General features: G+C 37.1%; 1 protein-coding gene across 1 annotated transcript; it reads left to right on the plus strand.

Annotated features, from left to right (window-relative positions):
* Positions 1-5,683: 5,683 nt before the first annotated feature.
* LOC127158423 (protein NLRC5) lies at positions 5,684-14,143 on the plus strand. Its single transcript, XM_051101551.1, has 6 exons — positions 5,684-5,788; positions 7,473-7,824; positions 9,445-9,744; positions 9,859-11,064; positions 12,096-12,476; positions 13,685-14,143. Exons 3-6 carry the CDS (start codon positions 9,716-9,718, stop codon positions 14,124-14,126), a joined length of 2,058 nt encoding a protein of 685 aa, XP_050957508.1. The 5' UTR covers positions 5,684-5,788; positions 7,473-7,824; positions 9,445-9,715; the 3' UTR covers positions 14,127-14,143.
* The last annotated feature ends 3,334 nt before the right edge of the window (positions 14,144-17,477 follow it).

Consider the following 17,477-nt stretch of genomic DNA (forward strand, 5'->3'; position numbering starts at 1 on the left):
CTTACAGGTCCAAAAGCTTTAAGTGAAACTAATGTCTTTGTTTGTGAGTGTTTTTTTCATTTAATTCGCATTGTATCATCATAATATTCAATAATTTTGATTTTCTAAATGCAGAGTTGTATTTCTCATGTGCAAAACGCATATTTCAATGTATAAACCATCAGAATAGGACTATTCAATCGAAATATAGTTCAAACGCTGTTTCAAACCACTTCCAATGGCGGCCATCTTGAAAAATGGTGGCCACTTTGTTTGTTCAAGTGGGCAACGTACTTTTATGAGATAGTAGGTCCAAAAGCACTTGTGTACCAAATTTGGCGCTTGTACCACAAAGTGAACGATTTTTCATTAATGTGCTCCACTATGAAGGCAAGTAAATGCTCCAAGTAGGCCTATTACGTACAAACAAAAGGATAAATGATATATTAATCAAAAATATAAATGAAATTATATTTTTAAAAAATAGAATCTTTTTAAAAATAGTTTTTTTTTTAGGTAGGTCTATCTAAAGGCTATCACAGAAATAGACTACAGACCTTTCTTTAAGTAATAAATGTTAAAATAAATCAATGCAAAATCACTGTATACATTAAACATGATTCTTACTAAAGTTAAAAAGTGATTCAGTCAGGAAAAGTGAGTGATTTTCTCTTTTTCTCTTGTTGTTTGATTAATATTTATGACGCGATCGGCGGCTGCAGGTTTAAGCTGCTGTCGCTTTAAGATCTGACGCACATATCAAATATTTTGACGCATCAGTGTTTCTCCCAGCTGTTCAGGTTTACTTAAGACAAAACCGAATTTATTTACATGAATAGTCTCTAAGCCGAGGATGTGTGTAGCAATAACAGACCCTATTAGAAGCGAAAGAGAACTCTGTATTCGCACACTGACGGCGTATTTCCACTACAGCGTAGCGAAGCGGAGCGTTTTCCATTCATTCCTATGCTCCATAGGAATGAATGGAAAACGCTCCGTCGCTACGCTGTAGTGGAAATACGGCGTGAGAGGCGCGTTCTGTGAGCGCGCTTTGTGTGTGTGCGCACATAACCCGGCTTTCAAGTAGCCTACTGGACAAGACTTAAAACAAATGCAAATACTGAATATCACTTTCGTGATAATGCATCGAGTCAACTGTTTGTAATTGTAATGCATCGAGAAACTGTACATTTCTGTCAACTGTCTCTGGACTCGGATGGACTAGGCTTGAGTCCGAGTAAAAATGCATCCGAGTCCGTGACAAGTCCGAGTCGCCTAAAAATTGTACTCGAGACCGCACTCGAGTCCGAGTACGTTACCCCAACTCTATTCTACATTTTTAATGTCTGTGGCCATTAGGGCATTTGAAAGACTGTTTTCAGTTTATCTGAAGGACATCACTGGACCCCCTGCAGTTTGCCTACTGAGCAAACAGGTCCGTGGATGATGCAGTCAATATCATCAATATCAACATCTGGATAATCATGGACTTATGTGAGGATTCTGTTTGTGGAACGTAAATATCACTTCCAAACCTCTTCCAGAGACCTTGGCATTATTGTATATTATCAGTATATGATTTTCTAATTTACATTAGGTATTATATAGCTGACTGCACTTAAAAAAACAAATCATACACTTGTTTGTTTGATGTATAATAGGGTTCATTTACCTTGTTTGTTTTAGAGTAGCAACAGTTTCTCTTTCCAGATAACAAAGCTCTGACATAGCAACACCCAACATAATCACTTGCATTTTATGCATCTTATGCACTTTATTCCTTGTTCATTCATGGTATTCATTTAGTAGTTGTTGATTACTCTTGTCTATCTTTTGTTAATAAAATTTATTTTATTACAACTTGTGTCTTCCTTGTGTTGATAATATAGAAGAGGTTCAACAAGTTAGAGATCCCACCAATCTTTCTTATGTGATGTACTCATAACCACACATTGACACGTGATCCAAGAATCATAACATCAGCTGTGACAGGAGTACCCATCACTACCCTATTTCACCTCCCTAGTTTGGCGAAAGTGAAATTCACTACAATGGTCATGTAGAATATATGCTTTATGAGTACTAATAAACAGCCAATATGTTTTGTTTTATTTTATTTATTTTATTTTATTTATTTTTAAGTCATAACATTAAAAGCATAATTGGCCTAATTTGAATGGGAAAAATAAGACAATTTAACCGCAAATTGGTTAAACTAATTATAGCAGTTCTGGTGTTTTTAAAGCTGTGATCTCACTGTTGAGGTTCAGAAACATTACTTATAAATTATAAATTTAGCACATGAATTATTATAACTTCCACAATCCTCTTTTCAAATCTTCTCTTTTATTATGGTCACTAATTTTATGGTAAATTTATGTTTGGTGTTACGGAGCGAATGAGATGTGAAGCGGGTGGATCCATATGCAAGCTTTTATCAAACAAAGACATGGCCATACACAGGCAGGGTTGATCATCAGCAAACTGGCACAGTTCAGGCAAGATACAAGAGCAGTCCAAAGACAGGCGAGGGTCAATCGGCGGCAAATGTCATCCAGGGGGCGAGGCAAATGGATAATCCAAACAGACAGTCAATAGTTCAAATGACGGGCGAACAGAGTCCAAAACGGCAAGGCAAAGGGACAGGCAATAAGTCCAGGGCAGGCTACAGACAGACAAGACGAGATAACAGGCTAGGATAAAGACTCAGATAACTAGACTAAATACAAGAATTAACTAGACTCAGGAAACTTGGCTCCGTAATGTAGCTATCACTTGGAGAGCGATAAAAACGATAGACAATACTCTGCCCTGAATGATGGTGATGACCTCGTTTTTATACTGTATGTGACTGGCTGCAGCTGTGCGTAATCAGAGAAGTGGAGCATGGGAAATGTAGTCCAGCGTGTAGTGCAAGTGTAGTGTAAATGTCACTTGAATGGCAAGGCAACCTCTGGTGGTGAGCAGACTGAAGACCATGGAGAGGACTTGTGACATTCGTCACACATTAGCTTCACATTAGCACTGTCTTGTATTGACAGTGTGTCAAACACTGTTAGTGTGACTGGTGTCTGAACAACATGTACACACACAACAAGTCTTATCAGCCATTTTCTGTCTCTTGTCAGTCTTCCACTTCATTATATGGTCACAACTCTCTTTAACATCATCAGGTCGTCCTCTGCTCATCAATTTCTTGTGTTCAGACAGTCTCAGAAAAACCAGCACAAGTGTCCAGATTAATTCCCATCAGTCTAATCTGGGTTCAGAGATGATCTCTGCTCTGTTGTGGTCAAACTAACTAAGTTCACACAGTCAGCAGTAAAATGTTCACAAACCTCAACACTGAGATCACAGCTCTGAAAACACTACAGGAAACATATAATTTCACACTTGCAAAACTTTGCCACCGTTATGTGCTCATGCTGTGTTGCTGTGTACTGTAGTTCTAGACTAAATGTGAACATGCATTAATTCATCTTACAGATTCAATATTCCTCAAAATGAATAAAAACAGTGAAATGCAAACTCAGAATGTGATGCAAACCTGCAGTAATTAAATGTTAAATAATACAAATATCATTTATGTATTTAATCCCAATTTATTAACCAGTGTTTTTTGCTGCTGAGTTTGATGGTCCAATTCTATATATATATATATATATATATAGTTTTCTTCACTAGTTCATAAGTAGTGTAATTAGTTACTTTTTTTTAGAGAGTAACACAATATTGTAACACAATATTGTAATGCATTACAACACTGCTTATAATTCATATGTATCGTTTGTAGTGTGCTTACTCTTTCATGAAGGAAGGTAGAAGCTTTTTACAAACTGTTCTTGTTCAGGAAGCTAAAGAAAAGGCTGTGACAATAGAGACTGAGATTTATCTTTAATTTGTTCTTCACTGTTGTTTTTAAAACAACTAGTTATTCTTACATTTATGATTAATTTAGAAAACGCAGACGTGAGATATAGGCTGTGTTTGAAACCGCATACTTCCCTGCTATATAGTAGGCAAAAAGTAGTAGGCGAGCGAATAATTATGGTTGAATCTTCAGTATTCATAAATAAGTAGGTGAGATTTAGTAGGCCAGTGCACTAATTCTCGTGAGATTCAGATGTATGTATACTTAATTTGCGTTCTAATATGCCTACTAACCTACTATTTATGGATCATGTGATGATACTGTGCTTTATCGCCACCATTTTTGTGTCTGCGCTACATATACCTGTTTCAGTCTATGGTCACAGCAGCCACAACTACCGGAGGAAGATCAACGAACAGGGCCGACCCTGCCCAATTTGCTGCCCTAGGCAAGATTTTACCTGCCGCCCCTCGCCTCTTTCCACCAATAATCATTGTGTTCAAACATGCACACAGAGACTGCATAGCTAGATTTTTCAAAAGTGCATCTGAAGAGAGAAATGGAGGACTGTGTGTGACTACTGGGTGTTACATTTTCTTATTAAAAAAGAAAACCAAACAGAATAGCCAAAAAATATTTCTCTTCAAACTATATTATTATTATTATGGTTATTAATAGTGAATAAATCTAAAGCTTTTGAGACTATTATTTTGTGTTATTTAATTTGTCATTAAGGTGTAAGCAAAAACATGAGTGCATGCACATTTGAACACGATGGTTATTGGAGGAAAGGTCTGTGAGGCAAGGGGCGGCAGATAAAATCATCTGTTGATCATCTTGGTACTTTTCTAAGCCTTGAACGTGGTAGTACCCTTTCTGTCTATGGGAGAGTCAGAGACCTCTCGGATTTCATCAAACATATTTTAATTTTACAGGTTTGGGACAACATGAGGGTGATTAATGACAGAATTTTCATTTTTGGGTGAACTAACCCTTTAATCCTATGATGCCCCAGTGTGGGCCAGCCCGTTCGGGCCCAGACCAACTTTTGTATCCTTAGGGCCCATGCATGTTTTGTGTAGGCAGCCCTGTAATAAAACTAGGAGAATACAAACAACATTGACTGGCCATTATTTAGCCACTCTATTGAACTGGAATGGCTCAAACCAAAAGACATCTTTTCAGAACCTCAGAACTGGGTGGTGAGCATGTTGGCAGCCTGCTCGGACCTTAGGTTAGTTCTAATTGGACCCATAAAGCGCTAGTGCAGGCTTGTTTGCAGGGTAGTGAAGGTGTTTGATCGTAATAAAATACCTGTAAAATAACAGTGTTTGTCAAAGTTAAAAAACAAAAAACAAAAACGTTTTTGTACTTTATTTAAATGAGGATATTTTACATAATTACTTACAGTTTTTGTTTGGCAGCCAAACTGCCTTTCATTTGAGCATGTTGTTTTTGTTGTTGTTGTGTGTTTTTTTTTTTTTTTTTATTATTATTAAAAAAATTTTTTAACTGTATGAATAATGGTGCCATCTGGTGGTGATTTCCAAAATTATTATCACCATTATTATTTGATTTTACCTACATTTTTAGGTGATTCAAGAAAACTAAAAAATGCTTTATGAATAAAGAGTTTTTTACCTGTATTACTGTTTCAGGTTGTTTATTGGTCATTTTCACCGCTTTCACACAAAACACTGTCAATTTAATGAGAGGTTACTCACTAGGAGCCTTTTTTATTGTTTGTAATTTTCTTTCACACCACTAGAGGATGCATAATGTATTTATGCTCTCAAGTCAACTCAGAGGTGCGCCGAAGAAAGTCAAAACTTTTTGATCATGATGCACATGAATGGATTGTTCTTGTTCTTGTTTTTGTTCTCAAAAGAAATTAATAAATTAATAAATGGATTGGGATATCTAACTTTATTTCCAAAGGTATGGACATTGCATTTTATTATAAATCTGTTCAAGGATCTAACAATGAACAAAATAAAGTCACAGTTTGACCGCAATTGGAGCTGGTTTTGATTTGTTTGGATGTAAATCTACATGAGCGGATTAAACTGAGACAAATCTGCGGGAGGAAAATCGCACTGATGTGTCGTTATTAAACTGTTTGTGTGTTAGACGTTGTTTGTCGGAAGTTTGTCGAATAGGATGTACAATCTGTGCGATCCAAATTGTTAAAATATCTGACACAAATCGGAATTTATCTCTCTGAAATGTAACTTAATCTGTTCTTTTTATATTCACGTGAAGCCAGTCTAATCAAACACTTGTGTTTATGTTTGTTTCCAAGTTCATGTACATGGATCTTTCACTGTGTTTTATTCATGAATACAGTTACATTTATTTCTGCGTGTTCTAACATGTTTGCTATTTCCACATTTTATGTGTATTAAGGCATTTCTCGCGTGTAATTGTAAATTACATGTGCTCAACCAGCGATCGTCTCTTCAGACTTATTTGGTTTTGGTCCTTTTTCACGGAAATTATGGGACCAATTAATTTCCGGGTTCTAAATCTTCAATTTGAAATCAAGATCAAAACCGTTAGTCTAGTATTATGATATTAGAGCACATATGAATATATCGCCCTGTTGAAAGAAAGAAACAATAGAAACCATCAAAGAAATTGCAATGGTTTCCACTACCAACCATTTAGTCTCGCGTAGCCTAGTCTCAGCCTTAGACGTCACGCCCACGGAACGTTGGCTAAACGTCTGATGCATGGTACACTTAACTGGAAACACTTCAGGAATGTCGAAGTCGTCATCTGATTATCGGATTTCCGGGGTACGCGAGTGTCGCGTTTATTTTCGGTCCGCCGGGAAACAAAGCGCAGACGTGTGAAAGAAGAAAAACTGTCGTGTTTTGTACATGAGTGACAATGATCATTTATCAAGATCATCGAAACATAGGATTCTCAAAAGTATGCGAGGTTCACGGCATAGACTCTTTGTTGCACGCCGGTCTGTTGTGGCTATATGGATGCCTTAGTCTCGCGTAGCCAGACCTTCAATTTAGCCAACGTTCCGTGGGAGTGACGTCTGAGTCTGAGACTAATAACCATTAAACATTATTGAACCATCAACTTTTAAAACCGTAAAAATGGGACATATTCTATTAAATATGGAGGAACACACATGCAAATAAATAAATGTAATTACAGGAAAGTCAATAAATGATTTGAAGAAAAAAATATATAGTAAAATTAAATTAATTAGTAAATAAATATGGAAACAATACATGTGTGAATAAATAAAAATAAATACTCAAAATAAATGAATTAATAGATGCATAAATAATATAAACATATAAACTGCCAGTAGAGACCTACAGGGACCATTACAGTTTTTATTTAAACCAAGACAATTCCCTTTATGACCAGTAAAACTATTACAAACTCTTTGATGGTTTCTATTCCACCAGGACAAACTATGCAGCTTTATTTGTATTTATAATGTTTATTTTGTGTACCTACATACGTATGATGGATTTAGGGAGACTTTTGTTCATAAAACCGTGTAAAAATATCAAATGTGAATTAAAGTGTGAAATCATAAAGATCATTAAATTTTTTTATGGTAATGTGCTTAAACGTATGTGTTTTCCTTCAGGGTTGAAATGTCTGCAGTATGGCGTGTGCACAGAAATCTGCTACTGAGTACCTCAGAAACGCCAGGAAAAACCTGGTGACTAATATGAAAAACCTTCCTCTCATCATTGAGAATCTTTATCAGAAGAATGTTTTCAATGACTATGAGGTTGATGATCTCAAAGCTGAAAAGACAGAGTTTGATAAAGCCAGAAGTATATTGGACTGGGTCATTAAAAAAGGTGATATTGCCAGTTATAAATTTCTCCAGATTCTGGATGTCACTAAGAAGAGGACATTAGATCCTGGTTTACACTACTGGATCAGCTGTTTTCCCTTCAGAGATGAAGATACAGAGGCCAGTTATTCATTTGGTGAGTACAAAAATAACATTTTGGTGATGTCGCGATTTTAGCTCAAAGGGAAATGTATATAAATAATTACAATTAATTATGATTAATTACAATTACTTATATCAGCTGCCAGTAGTAACTGTAGCAGAATCAATTTTCCATCAACTAATCTGTTCGCTCAGCGAACATTCAGTATAATCTTTATATCAACTCTAAGAAATGATATTTTCTTGGCCACAGAAAATAACTTTCTTAAAGTACCATTGCATTAGAGCAAGTAGCTCGAATCGGAATTGTAAAGGGACATTATCAGGCAGAATCAGAATCAAAACTCATGTAATTTGTGCACAATAGTTTATTAACGAAGGACTAACACACAACTAATCTAAACAAACAAACATGAAATCACTCATACATGGTCATTGAACAAGTGTCCAAATGCAGTCTCTGGTGAAGGTCTTGATGGTTGGAGCAGTGGTGGTTTTGGAATCGTTCTTCTGGGTCCGAAGAGTGATGAATTCCAAAGATGTTCTGACTCGATGGTGACTGGGAGTTTTATCCCATGTGAAAAGTGAAGAAGAACCAAGAGCTGAGAGGGACCCAGCTGAAGTCCTGTGATCTTTGTGGAATGGAAAGACAAGGCCGCAAGGCCTGGCACACACTTAGGGAAGTCCTGAAGGGTTCTAGCTCATCTTCTTAGGTTCTCCAAGAACCACTGACTGGCTGAGGCGAGTCAGGAAGATGAATTCCAGGTTTGAGTGGAACTGTCTGGCTCTTTGTGGTTGAGAGCCACAGCTCTGTATGTTGGGCCTGTCGGGCCCGCCGGGCACGCCCTGTGCCGGCTCCGGCTCCCCGTGGGTTCCTTCACACGGGCAGCAATCAGAAGATGTTGCAGACGAAGGAGAAAGTGAAGAGAGAGGGAAGAGAGAGGGGTCGATGCCTTTAAACTCTCTGGAGGCTGTGCCTCCAGGAGGTCCATGAACCAATGGTAACTTTCACCTTTGGAGAGAAAGTTTACGACTCTTTGTCTGTGAGCATAGTATTTTGCATATGTAATTCGATTGGGTGTTGATGCAAAACCTACTAAGGTTTCTTAAAACACTAACATGTTGCAAAGGTATCAACATCTAATTTACACCATCTTTTAGATCATTAAAATACGAACTCAAAGAGTCCAAGCATGACATAGGTGGGTTATACTACTAGTCATCTATCATAATACATGCATAAAACAGTAGAAAGATGAATACAAATACAACAGACAAAATTAAAATACAATGCAGTAGTACTGTACACAATGACCTGGGCTATGTGTGATAGGAAGGTCACAGAAAGGTTTGTCTGTGAATGAATAGGAAAGAGTCTATAGGCATTGTGTCTTTCCTATGGCAAATGTAGCATGGGCAGATGTGCATTCCTTGAAGCAATAAAACCTGTGGTATCAGATCGTTGTCCTGGCAACTGAGCCCTTCTGGGGTGTTAGTTGCTTTGGGGGGGTTTGTCTCCAGAGCTCCAACATGTAGCTGGCCTGTTGTGTTTAAAGACTATTTCTTAAATGTAACAATTAATGTATGTCTGATTGGTCCAGATGCTACAGTGTAATATACACATTTTACAATGTTTAAGGTTTTTTTTGTTTAGGTACAAAGCCTTGTCAAAACTACCAGACGCAGCTCAAACAGAGAGCAAAAAGTATCCTGAAGAAACAAAGAGGACGCTTCTGTAAATATCTGGAAAAGAAACACGTAAACTTCAGTTTCATACCTCTTGTTTTAGAGACCGACTCTGTGGTAAAAACTCCTCAATGCAAAATAAATTTAAAAAACAAAAAATGCAAAAAGCTGCGGCCCAAGAAGCTGAGAGCTTACATTCCTAATGAGGGACAAACACTGTCACCTGAGGATCTCCTGAAATGCAGGAACAAGAACATCCTCATCACAGGTAAACCTGGAGTAGGAAAGACTACAGTTGTTCAGGAAATGTTGCATCTTTGGGCAGAGAAGGATGACAGAGAGATTGACTACATGTTTTACTTTGATTTTGGCCCCACAATAGTGTTGCCAGTTTGGAATCTCTTTTGTTTGATGTGTATATAAAACCAATGGATAAAGACAGAAAAGACGTGTTTCAAGATATTGAGGAAAACTCTGATAATGTTGTCATTGTGTTTGATGGTGTGACGGATTTAGAAGAAAATTCCATTTTATGGAAGATCATGAACCACGAGCTCCTGCCTGATGCCAAGATTGTGATCACATGCAGATCAGAGGTGGAAGATGATCCACTTTTCTCTGACTGGCCGACACGGAGAGTGTACGTCCAAGGATTCAGTGGAAAGTCTATTAAAGCTTACTATCAGAGTATGTTGGGTCATGATCCTGTTCATCTAGATGTTATTTTGAAGAATCAGGAGCTGTTCAGTCTTAGCCACGTGCCAATGTATGCATTTATGGTTGCCGCCTTCATTTCATTTAAAAATGACACAAAAAACAACCATCCACACACAGTCACAGAGATGTACATCCACATTTTCCGTCTTACTATGATGAAACATGGGGGGAAGGAAATTAAGGAAATAGATAAATACCTGCGAGAAATAAAATATAAAATTCATCCTCTAATGGAAAATGCATTCAGTGCAACTATGCAGAAAACCCTTAACCTCAATAGCTGTGAGACAGACATTTGTCATGCTTTTCTGAAGAACATCACACTACAAGACTCAGTATCTTCTTCAACGACATACTGTGCGTTTCACCACAACACAATGCAGGAATTTTTCTCAGCTTTGTGGCTTCTTGGACATCCAGACGAAATTGAGAAAGTCCTCCAGCTCTGTCAGACAGAGGAGCATAAACACATGAGACATGTTCTTCCTTTCTTATGTGGACTTCTGAGTGAACACAACATCAAACTCCTCAAGTGTCTCTTCCCAGAAGATCAGATAAAGAAAACATCCGATTGGTTGATTGAGAAGTTTTTGGACACGTTTCTTCAACCTCAGAGTGAGAGTGAAGAGTTTGATCTTCTCTATGTGTGTCAGTGCTTGTATGAGCTCCAGTCTCCTAAAGCCTGTTTAATGTTCCTGGAGAAGATGGACCATCGGCTTGAACCAGAAGTGGATCTTGATCCTCATCAGTGTTGTGCTTTTTCTTACGTGATCGGTCAATCCAGAGATAAAGAGGTTTATGTGAATCTGGAGGACTGTAACGTGACTGATGTAGGAATGGACATGATGCTCAGCTGCTCACCAAACATCAGGTACTAGAAATCATAATGGTTAAATAATCTAGCTGTAGTGTTTTAAAGAAGACCTTTCTTACAAGATGTAATGTAAGTCTAAGGTGTCCCAAAAATGTGTCAGTGTAGTGCATACATGCATCTCGCTGTAATCTCAGATAAGTCTGTTTACTCTCATGTGTATTCAGTGGTCAGTCTGTCTCTCTCATCTTACACTGTGTGAATGTAGGCAGGTCAGTGAGTTACGGTTACAGGGGTTGATTTGTCTCTGTTGCATTTAGCTTAGTAACTAATATGCTGTGTATCCTGTGTAGAAATAAGTTTGCATTTTGCAAAGTTATTTGTTCTAAACCTGATGGAAATTTTTGCTGAAGCAAGACACAAAGTAGCAACACATTATGGCAAGATTTATCAAAAATAATTGTCTGACTTTTGAGTGATTTGTTATGGTTTTGTAATTATTCAAATTAGGGATGTCAAATGATTAATCACAATTAATTGTTTACCTAATATATGTGTGTGTACTGTGTGCAATTATTATTTATATATGAATATACACAAATTAATGTATACATTTAAGAGAAATGTTATGTACAAAATATTTTTATATGTAATATAATAAATGCATATACTTGTAAATATTTAAAAATATGTATATATATTATAAATATATAATAAATATTAACAAGCATATGCGTTTATTATAATATATAATATACATGAATGTGTTTGTATTTATATATACATAATTGCACACAGTACACACACATATATTAGGTAAACTCAAACTTTTATTTTGTATGCAATTAATCGTTTGACAGCCATAATTCAAATGCATTTTGTTTGTTTGACCACAATATTATTGTTGAAAGGGCATATTTGATTAACTTTGACAAATCTGCATTTTAACACACATCTGTGAGTTACACTGTTAAATGGATGTCTGTGATTAGCATCCATATCCCCCTAGCATTGTCTGGTGTGTATAATCCTAAAAAAAAATAAAAAAAGTCAATCAGTTCATGCTCTTATGTTTGATTTCTTTGTTGCAGGTTAAAGACTTGTAAAGATCCACTGAAGCAAATCACATTCTTTGTAGACTTCTTCCATAAATCATCTCAGTGTGACTGCAAACTTTTTGAGGTGAGAGAACGAAACAACCCAGAAAAAATAATCAATGATCTGCTGGATCTTTACTCACATGTGAAGAACTATGAGACTCAAACAGGCAGGAGTTTCCTTCCAGCATTACAGTCAGTTTTCCAGTCACCTGATGTCTGGATCATAGATCTCTCACAGAGAAAGAGCTCCGTCCTCCTGGAAGTGCTGAAACTACAAACACAGAAGAAACCAGTAGATCTGAGAGGATGTTCAGAGGAAGAGAGTGAAGTGAAGAGTTTCCTTCAATTTCTGCCCTACATCTCACAGCTGAGGTGAGAAAATCTCTGTCGACTTACAGTTATTGTGAAATCTGATTTCTGCATAAGCTGGATCATGTTTTCTGGTCTTAATGAGTGTCTTTAGATTAGGGGCTCTGTTTTGTTTCAGTGTTTGTTATAGAGTGATTCATTCTGACCATTCACTACATCTGATCTCATTTGTGTGTCAATGGCTAAATCTAAGAGTAGTTTTTGTGCAGGGTGAGATACAGCTGACTGTGGATGTGAATACTCATCATATCTGTAGATGTACAAGCACAAATTATGGGTGTATTTATGGGGCGTCTTTGTAGATTCAACCATCAGATGCTGCCAAAGTACATGTGCTAAATGATGTAGCTGACAATAACAGTTCACTGTTAACACTAGTCATGATGGAGTGTGTCAGTAGATCAATATGAGATTATATTCACATTCTCTATCATTTCATTTAGGAGATCTTAAAGTGTGGGATGAACTTCCCAAAGACAGAGCATGTCAGGGGATGAGCACAGAATGAATTAATGATTACTAATTCCTTTTAATGTATAATCATGGAAATAAAAGCAAAAAGAAGCAGGATTTTCAACAAGAGACCTCATCATGTTTCTGCTCTTCTGTGATCAGATCATTTTAAACTGATAAACTCCTGTACAGTTTATAGTCAAAGATCCAGTAAGTGAATGCTTTCAAGCAGTCAGATTACAAACAGCGCACATTCAGAGAAAACACGACCCATTTCATCAGAGGTGGAGGAGAAAATTATTAATTTCAGTGTGTACTTTGCTTCAAGACATTGTATTCTGATTGTTTCAGAGCAGATTAAGCTGTTTCTCATTATGTTCTGTGTGAAATCCAGACTGAACAATGACTAAAAATATTCTGACAGTAATTATTATGATATTTTTCCTTTGTGTTGTTGTTGTTATAGTTATGGTACAGACTTGGCTGTTCTTATAGAATGAGAATAATTAACACTTTCCTTGGTGTGAACAGGCCTTAAGACTTAAGACTGGACCAAGAAATTCCCCATCTTTCTTCTTCATACTCACAGACTTTGCACAAATAACATCCAATTGCTCTGCATTTCAGCTAAAACATTATCAAATTAGATCCCTGGGTCTTGTTGTTGAATTGTTTATTTGTGTATGATGTGAAGTAGTGTATTAATGAAAACTGACTGAATTTAATGAAGTGTTTGGATCTTGATTTTATATTATCAGGTTCTGGGAAATTGATGATGAAGAAACAAGGATGTCTGCAGTAAGATTCCTGCTGAATCTCTGTGTTGCTGCAGTAGAAAATGACAAAGATGCAGGAAGATTCTTGACTCTCCTGTCATCTGTGTGCAGCTACAAAACCTTCCCTTTTCTTGAAGAGTTTGGTGATGCTGATGTTCAGAGTAATTTCCTGTTGGATCTTTGGTCACATGTGAAGAACTATGAGACTCAAACAGGCAGGAGTTTCCTTCCAGCATTACAGTCAGTTTTCCAGTCACCTGATGTCTGGATCATAGATCTCTCACAGAGAAAGAGCTCCGTCCTCCTGGAAGTGCTGAAACTACAAACCCAGAAGAAATCAGTAGATCTGAGAGGATGTTCAGAGGAAGAGAGTGAAGTGAAGAGTTTCCTTCAGTTTCTGCCCTACATCTCACAGCTGAGGTGAGAAAATCTCTGTTGACTTACATTTATTGTGAAATCTGATTTCTGCATAAGCTGGATCATGTTTTCTGGTCTTAATGAGTGTCTTTAGATTAGGGGCTCTGTTTTGTTTCAGTGTTTGCTATAGAGTGATTCATTCTGATCATTCACTACATCTGATCTCAAAACATTCTCACTCCCAACTCATCACATATTGACACTTGTTCAGGACCCCTTGGCATCACATTTTGACACACAGGGTACCCCTTTAGCATCATTTTCGATATGCAGGGTCTTCCATTGCTTTAAATAAGAAACCTTTGGTGTCAATATGCTGACGTGAAAGGCATTGGGAATTTTATCGCCACGATTAAATTACATATTGGGAAATAATTTTGCCATTATTGCATATATGTTTAGGTGTTTTTTTTCCCCCAATGTAAAGAGTTTATGAGCACGTAACCCACCCCTGCCCCTAAACCTACCATTTGTCAATATAAAACACAGGATATACAGGGGTTGGACAATGAAACTGAAACACTGGCCAATATAGTGTTGGAGGTTTCATGGCTATATTTATGCAGCCTGGTGGCCAGTCTTTACTGATCGCACATTCCACCAATAAGAGCAGAGTGTGAAGGTTGACTATGTGCACCCAATAGCTCAAACATTGTACCCTGAAGGTGGTGCCGTGTATTAGGATGATAATGCACCAATACACAAGCAAGACTGGTGACAAGAGTGATTTGATGAACATGAAAGTAAAGTTAAACATCTCCCATGGCCTGCACAGTCACCAGATCTGAATATTATTGAGCCACTTTGGGGTGTTTTGGAGGAGCGAGTCAGGAAATGTTTTAATACACCAACATCACATAGTGACCTGGCCACTGTTCTGCGAAAGGAATGGCTCAAAATCCTTCTGGCTACTGTGCAGGACTTGTATTTGTCATTCCCAAGATGAAATAATGCTGTATTGGCTGCAAAAGGAGGCCAAACGCCATACTAATTGTGGTCTAAACCCAGGTGTTTCAGTTTCACTGTCCAACCCCTGTAACAGGCAGAAACAACTACAGTCACAGTTTATTTAAAAAGTATTAATATCCCAAGTCTTCCAAGACAATTGATTTCTGAGAGGAATAGACATGATCACTGTCTCCACTGTACAGCTCATCCTGTGTGCAAACTGTACACATTTATTTATTTATTTATTTATAATAAAGAAGAATGTTTGAACATTACAAAAATATTAACATGTAAATCCAGATACACAAAATATAAGGTCAATCTTATGCTGTAGAGCAGTGTTTGAAAGGAGAAAAATAAATAATAAAATAAACAAATAACCATATATATATATATATATATAAAAACAAACAAAAAAAAAAAAACAAAGAAACAGCATAAATGTAAAAACTGGCAGCAGAAGAAGTGTTACGTCTGCTTTGGTTGTGAAATACCATTGGCTCTCGTGTGTCTCGTGACTGATTCTGTCCTGCTAACAATGTTCAGGAGTCTCTTTTTGAATGTGAATGTGCGAGAGCGAGATCATCTTCAGCATTTAAAACCTTATGATTTACTCTGCTCTTCGCATAAATATATCGGAGGACTTGGAATGCAACGTGACTTGTTTGTAATACATTTATACTGCTTTTTATGATCAGTTTTTGCAATAAATACCTGTGACTGTACTTTTATTTGCCTGTTGCGTGTTGTTACGACCTTGATGGAAATTTTTGTCTAGGATTTTAAAAGGAGTAACATTGAGATGACCAGAAGAAAAAAAACTTAAGGTAAAGATTGGCAAGAGAAACGCAGGACAACAAATTAGCACCGCAAAAGATTTATTGCTCCCACAACCATGAGTATTTACAACATTTAGGAAAACAAAATAAGAAACAATAATAGTTTATATAACCAAGACAAACGGGAGAGGGAACTACAAGTGGCGCTAGAAAATCAAAGAAATAAATATAACAAAAAGAACCCCACTGTCTCCTCCCGGTCCTCTAAATAAGAAAACAAAAATATGAAAAGAAAAGTCTTCAGCGCAAATCATAGATATATATACACATCTATGAGCGCAAATGCGCCCTGAACCTACGCTAACTAGCGCACTTCACTAAACTAGTGTTTCTAATACATAAATAAAACCTACGTGCAAGGTATGTACACAAGGTTCGTCGTGAACTCAGGTGTCACAAACGCCTAAAGTTTACACAGATCATGTCAACAAATCTCACACTAGTGTCGCAAGTAGTAGCAGACAAACGGACACAACAAAACAACCAGTGACACGCCAAGTCAAACAGCACAGATCTTCCAGTTGCCGCTTCCGTTTTAAAGGTGATCAACGATGAATGACAGCCCCGTCAGCCAATAGAGTCCCGAAGGTAGGCGGTACCTAGAAACGCTAAAAGTGACAGAACAAAAAGAAGAACATACACAAGAAAACAGTGTACGGTTCGTAACAGTGTTTTATATTGTTCAGAAGTGGGCATGTTTAGGGTAGGGGTGGGGGTTGGTGCTCTAAAATATCTATGAAAGTATACATTTATATAAAATTATCTCTCTTTTTCCAAATGCATGGAAACCATTAAACACAACGCGTAATGCAAACAACTAGAAGCAATGGAGGACCCTGAGCATCAAAAAGTGACGCCAAGTGCTCATCATACTGTATCTCTCTTTCTCTTTCTGTCTCGTAAAACTTGATGAATTCCACTTTTCTGAGAGTAGAATATCAAAGTAGAGATCACTAAACTGAAAGTTTACTGGTGTTTTCAGAAATCCAGTGCTTTTGTTTTCACTGGAGAGAGAGAGAGAGAGAGAGAGAGAGAGAGAGAGAGAGAGAGAGAGTGTGTGTGCACGGTTGCCAGGTTGACAAATTAGAGACACATTTATCAGATAATTCCATATTATGCAAGTGTGAAGCTCTGATTTGGGGATTATGTGTCTTTATATCAGGCAACCCAGTTGTTTTTCTAGGTGGCAAGATTTAACCTAGTTGTTGTAGACCATATGTTAAACTCTATTCATTATTTTTTAAAAACCTTGCACTTTTCCATCTTGTATTCGAATTAAGTGCAGTCCACTGCTATGTGCCGCAATATCAATACAGAAACAGTTTGATACCTGTATTGTCAAATAACTGTAGCGATGCATCGTCGTATCAAACATGGACCTCCAAAAAAATTCCCATCCTCCTCCCTTCAGACTCCCAGATTTGCACAAATGAAATTCCATATAGCAGTGCATTTCAGCTAAAACGTTATCAAATTAGATCACTTTTTGATGAATTATGTTCAGTTGTATATTAATGAAAATTGACTCAAATTAATGAAGTGTTTGGTTCTTGTTTGTATATTATCAGGTT

The sequence above is a fragment of the Labeo rohita genome, unplaced genomic scaffold, assembly GCF_022985175.1.
Source record: "Labeo rohita strain BAU-BD-2019 unplaced genomic scaffold, IGBB_LRoh.1.0 scaffold_150, whole genome shotgun sequence".
Classification (NCBI taxonomy): Eukaryota; Metazoa; Chordata; class Actinopteri; order Cypriniformes; family Cyprinidae; genus Labeo; species Labeo rohita.

Bases quoted from the DNA above. Each gene is read 5' to 3' on its own strand.
- LOC127158423 (XM_051101551.1), top strand. From the start codon at position 9,716: ATGCAGGAACAAGAACATCCTCATCACAG. The intron at 9,745-9,858 runs GTAAACCTGGAG...GCCCCACAATAG, and splicing joins CAAGAACATCCTCATCACAG to TGTTGCCAGTTTGGAATCTC. The intron at 12,477-13,684 runs GTGAGAAAATCT...TTATATTATCAG, and splicing joins CCCTACATCTCACAGCTGAG to GTTCTGGGAAATTGATGATG.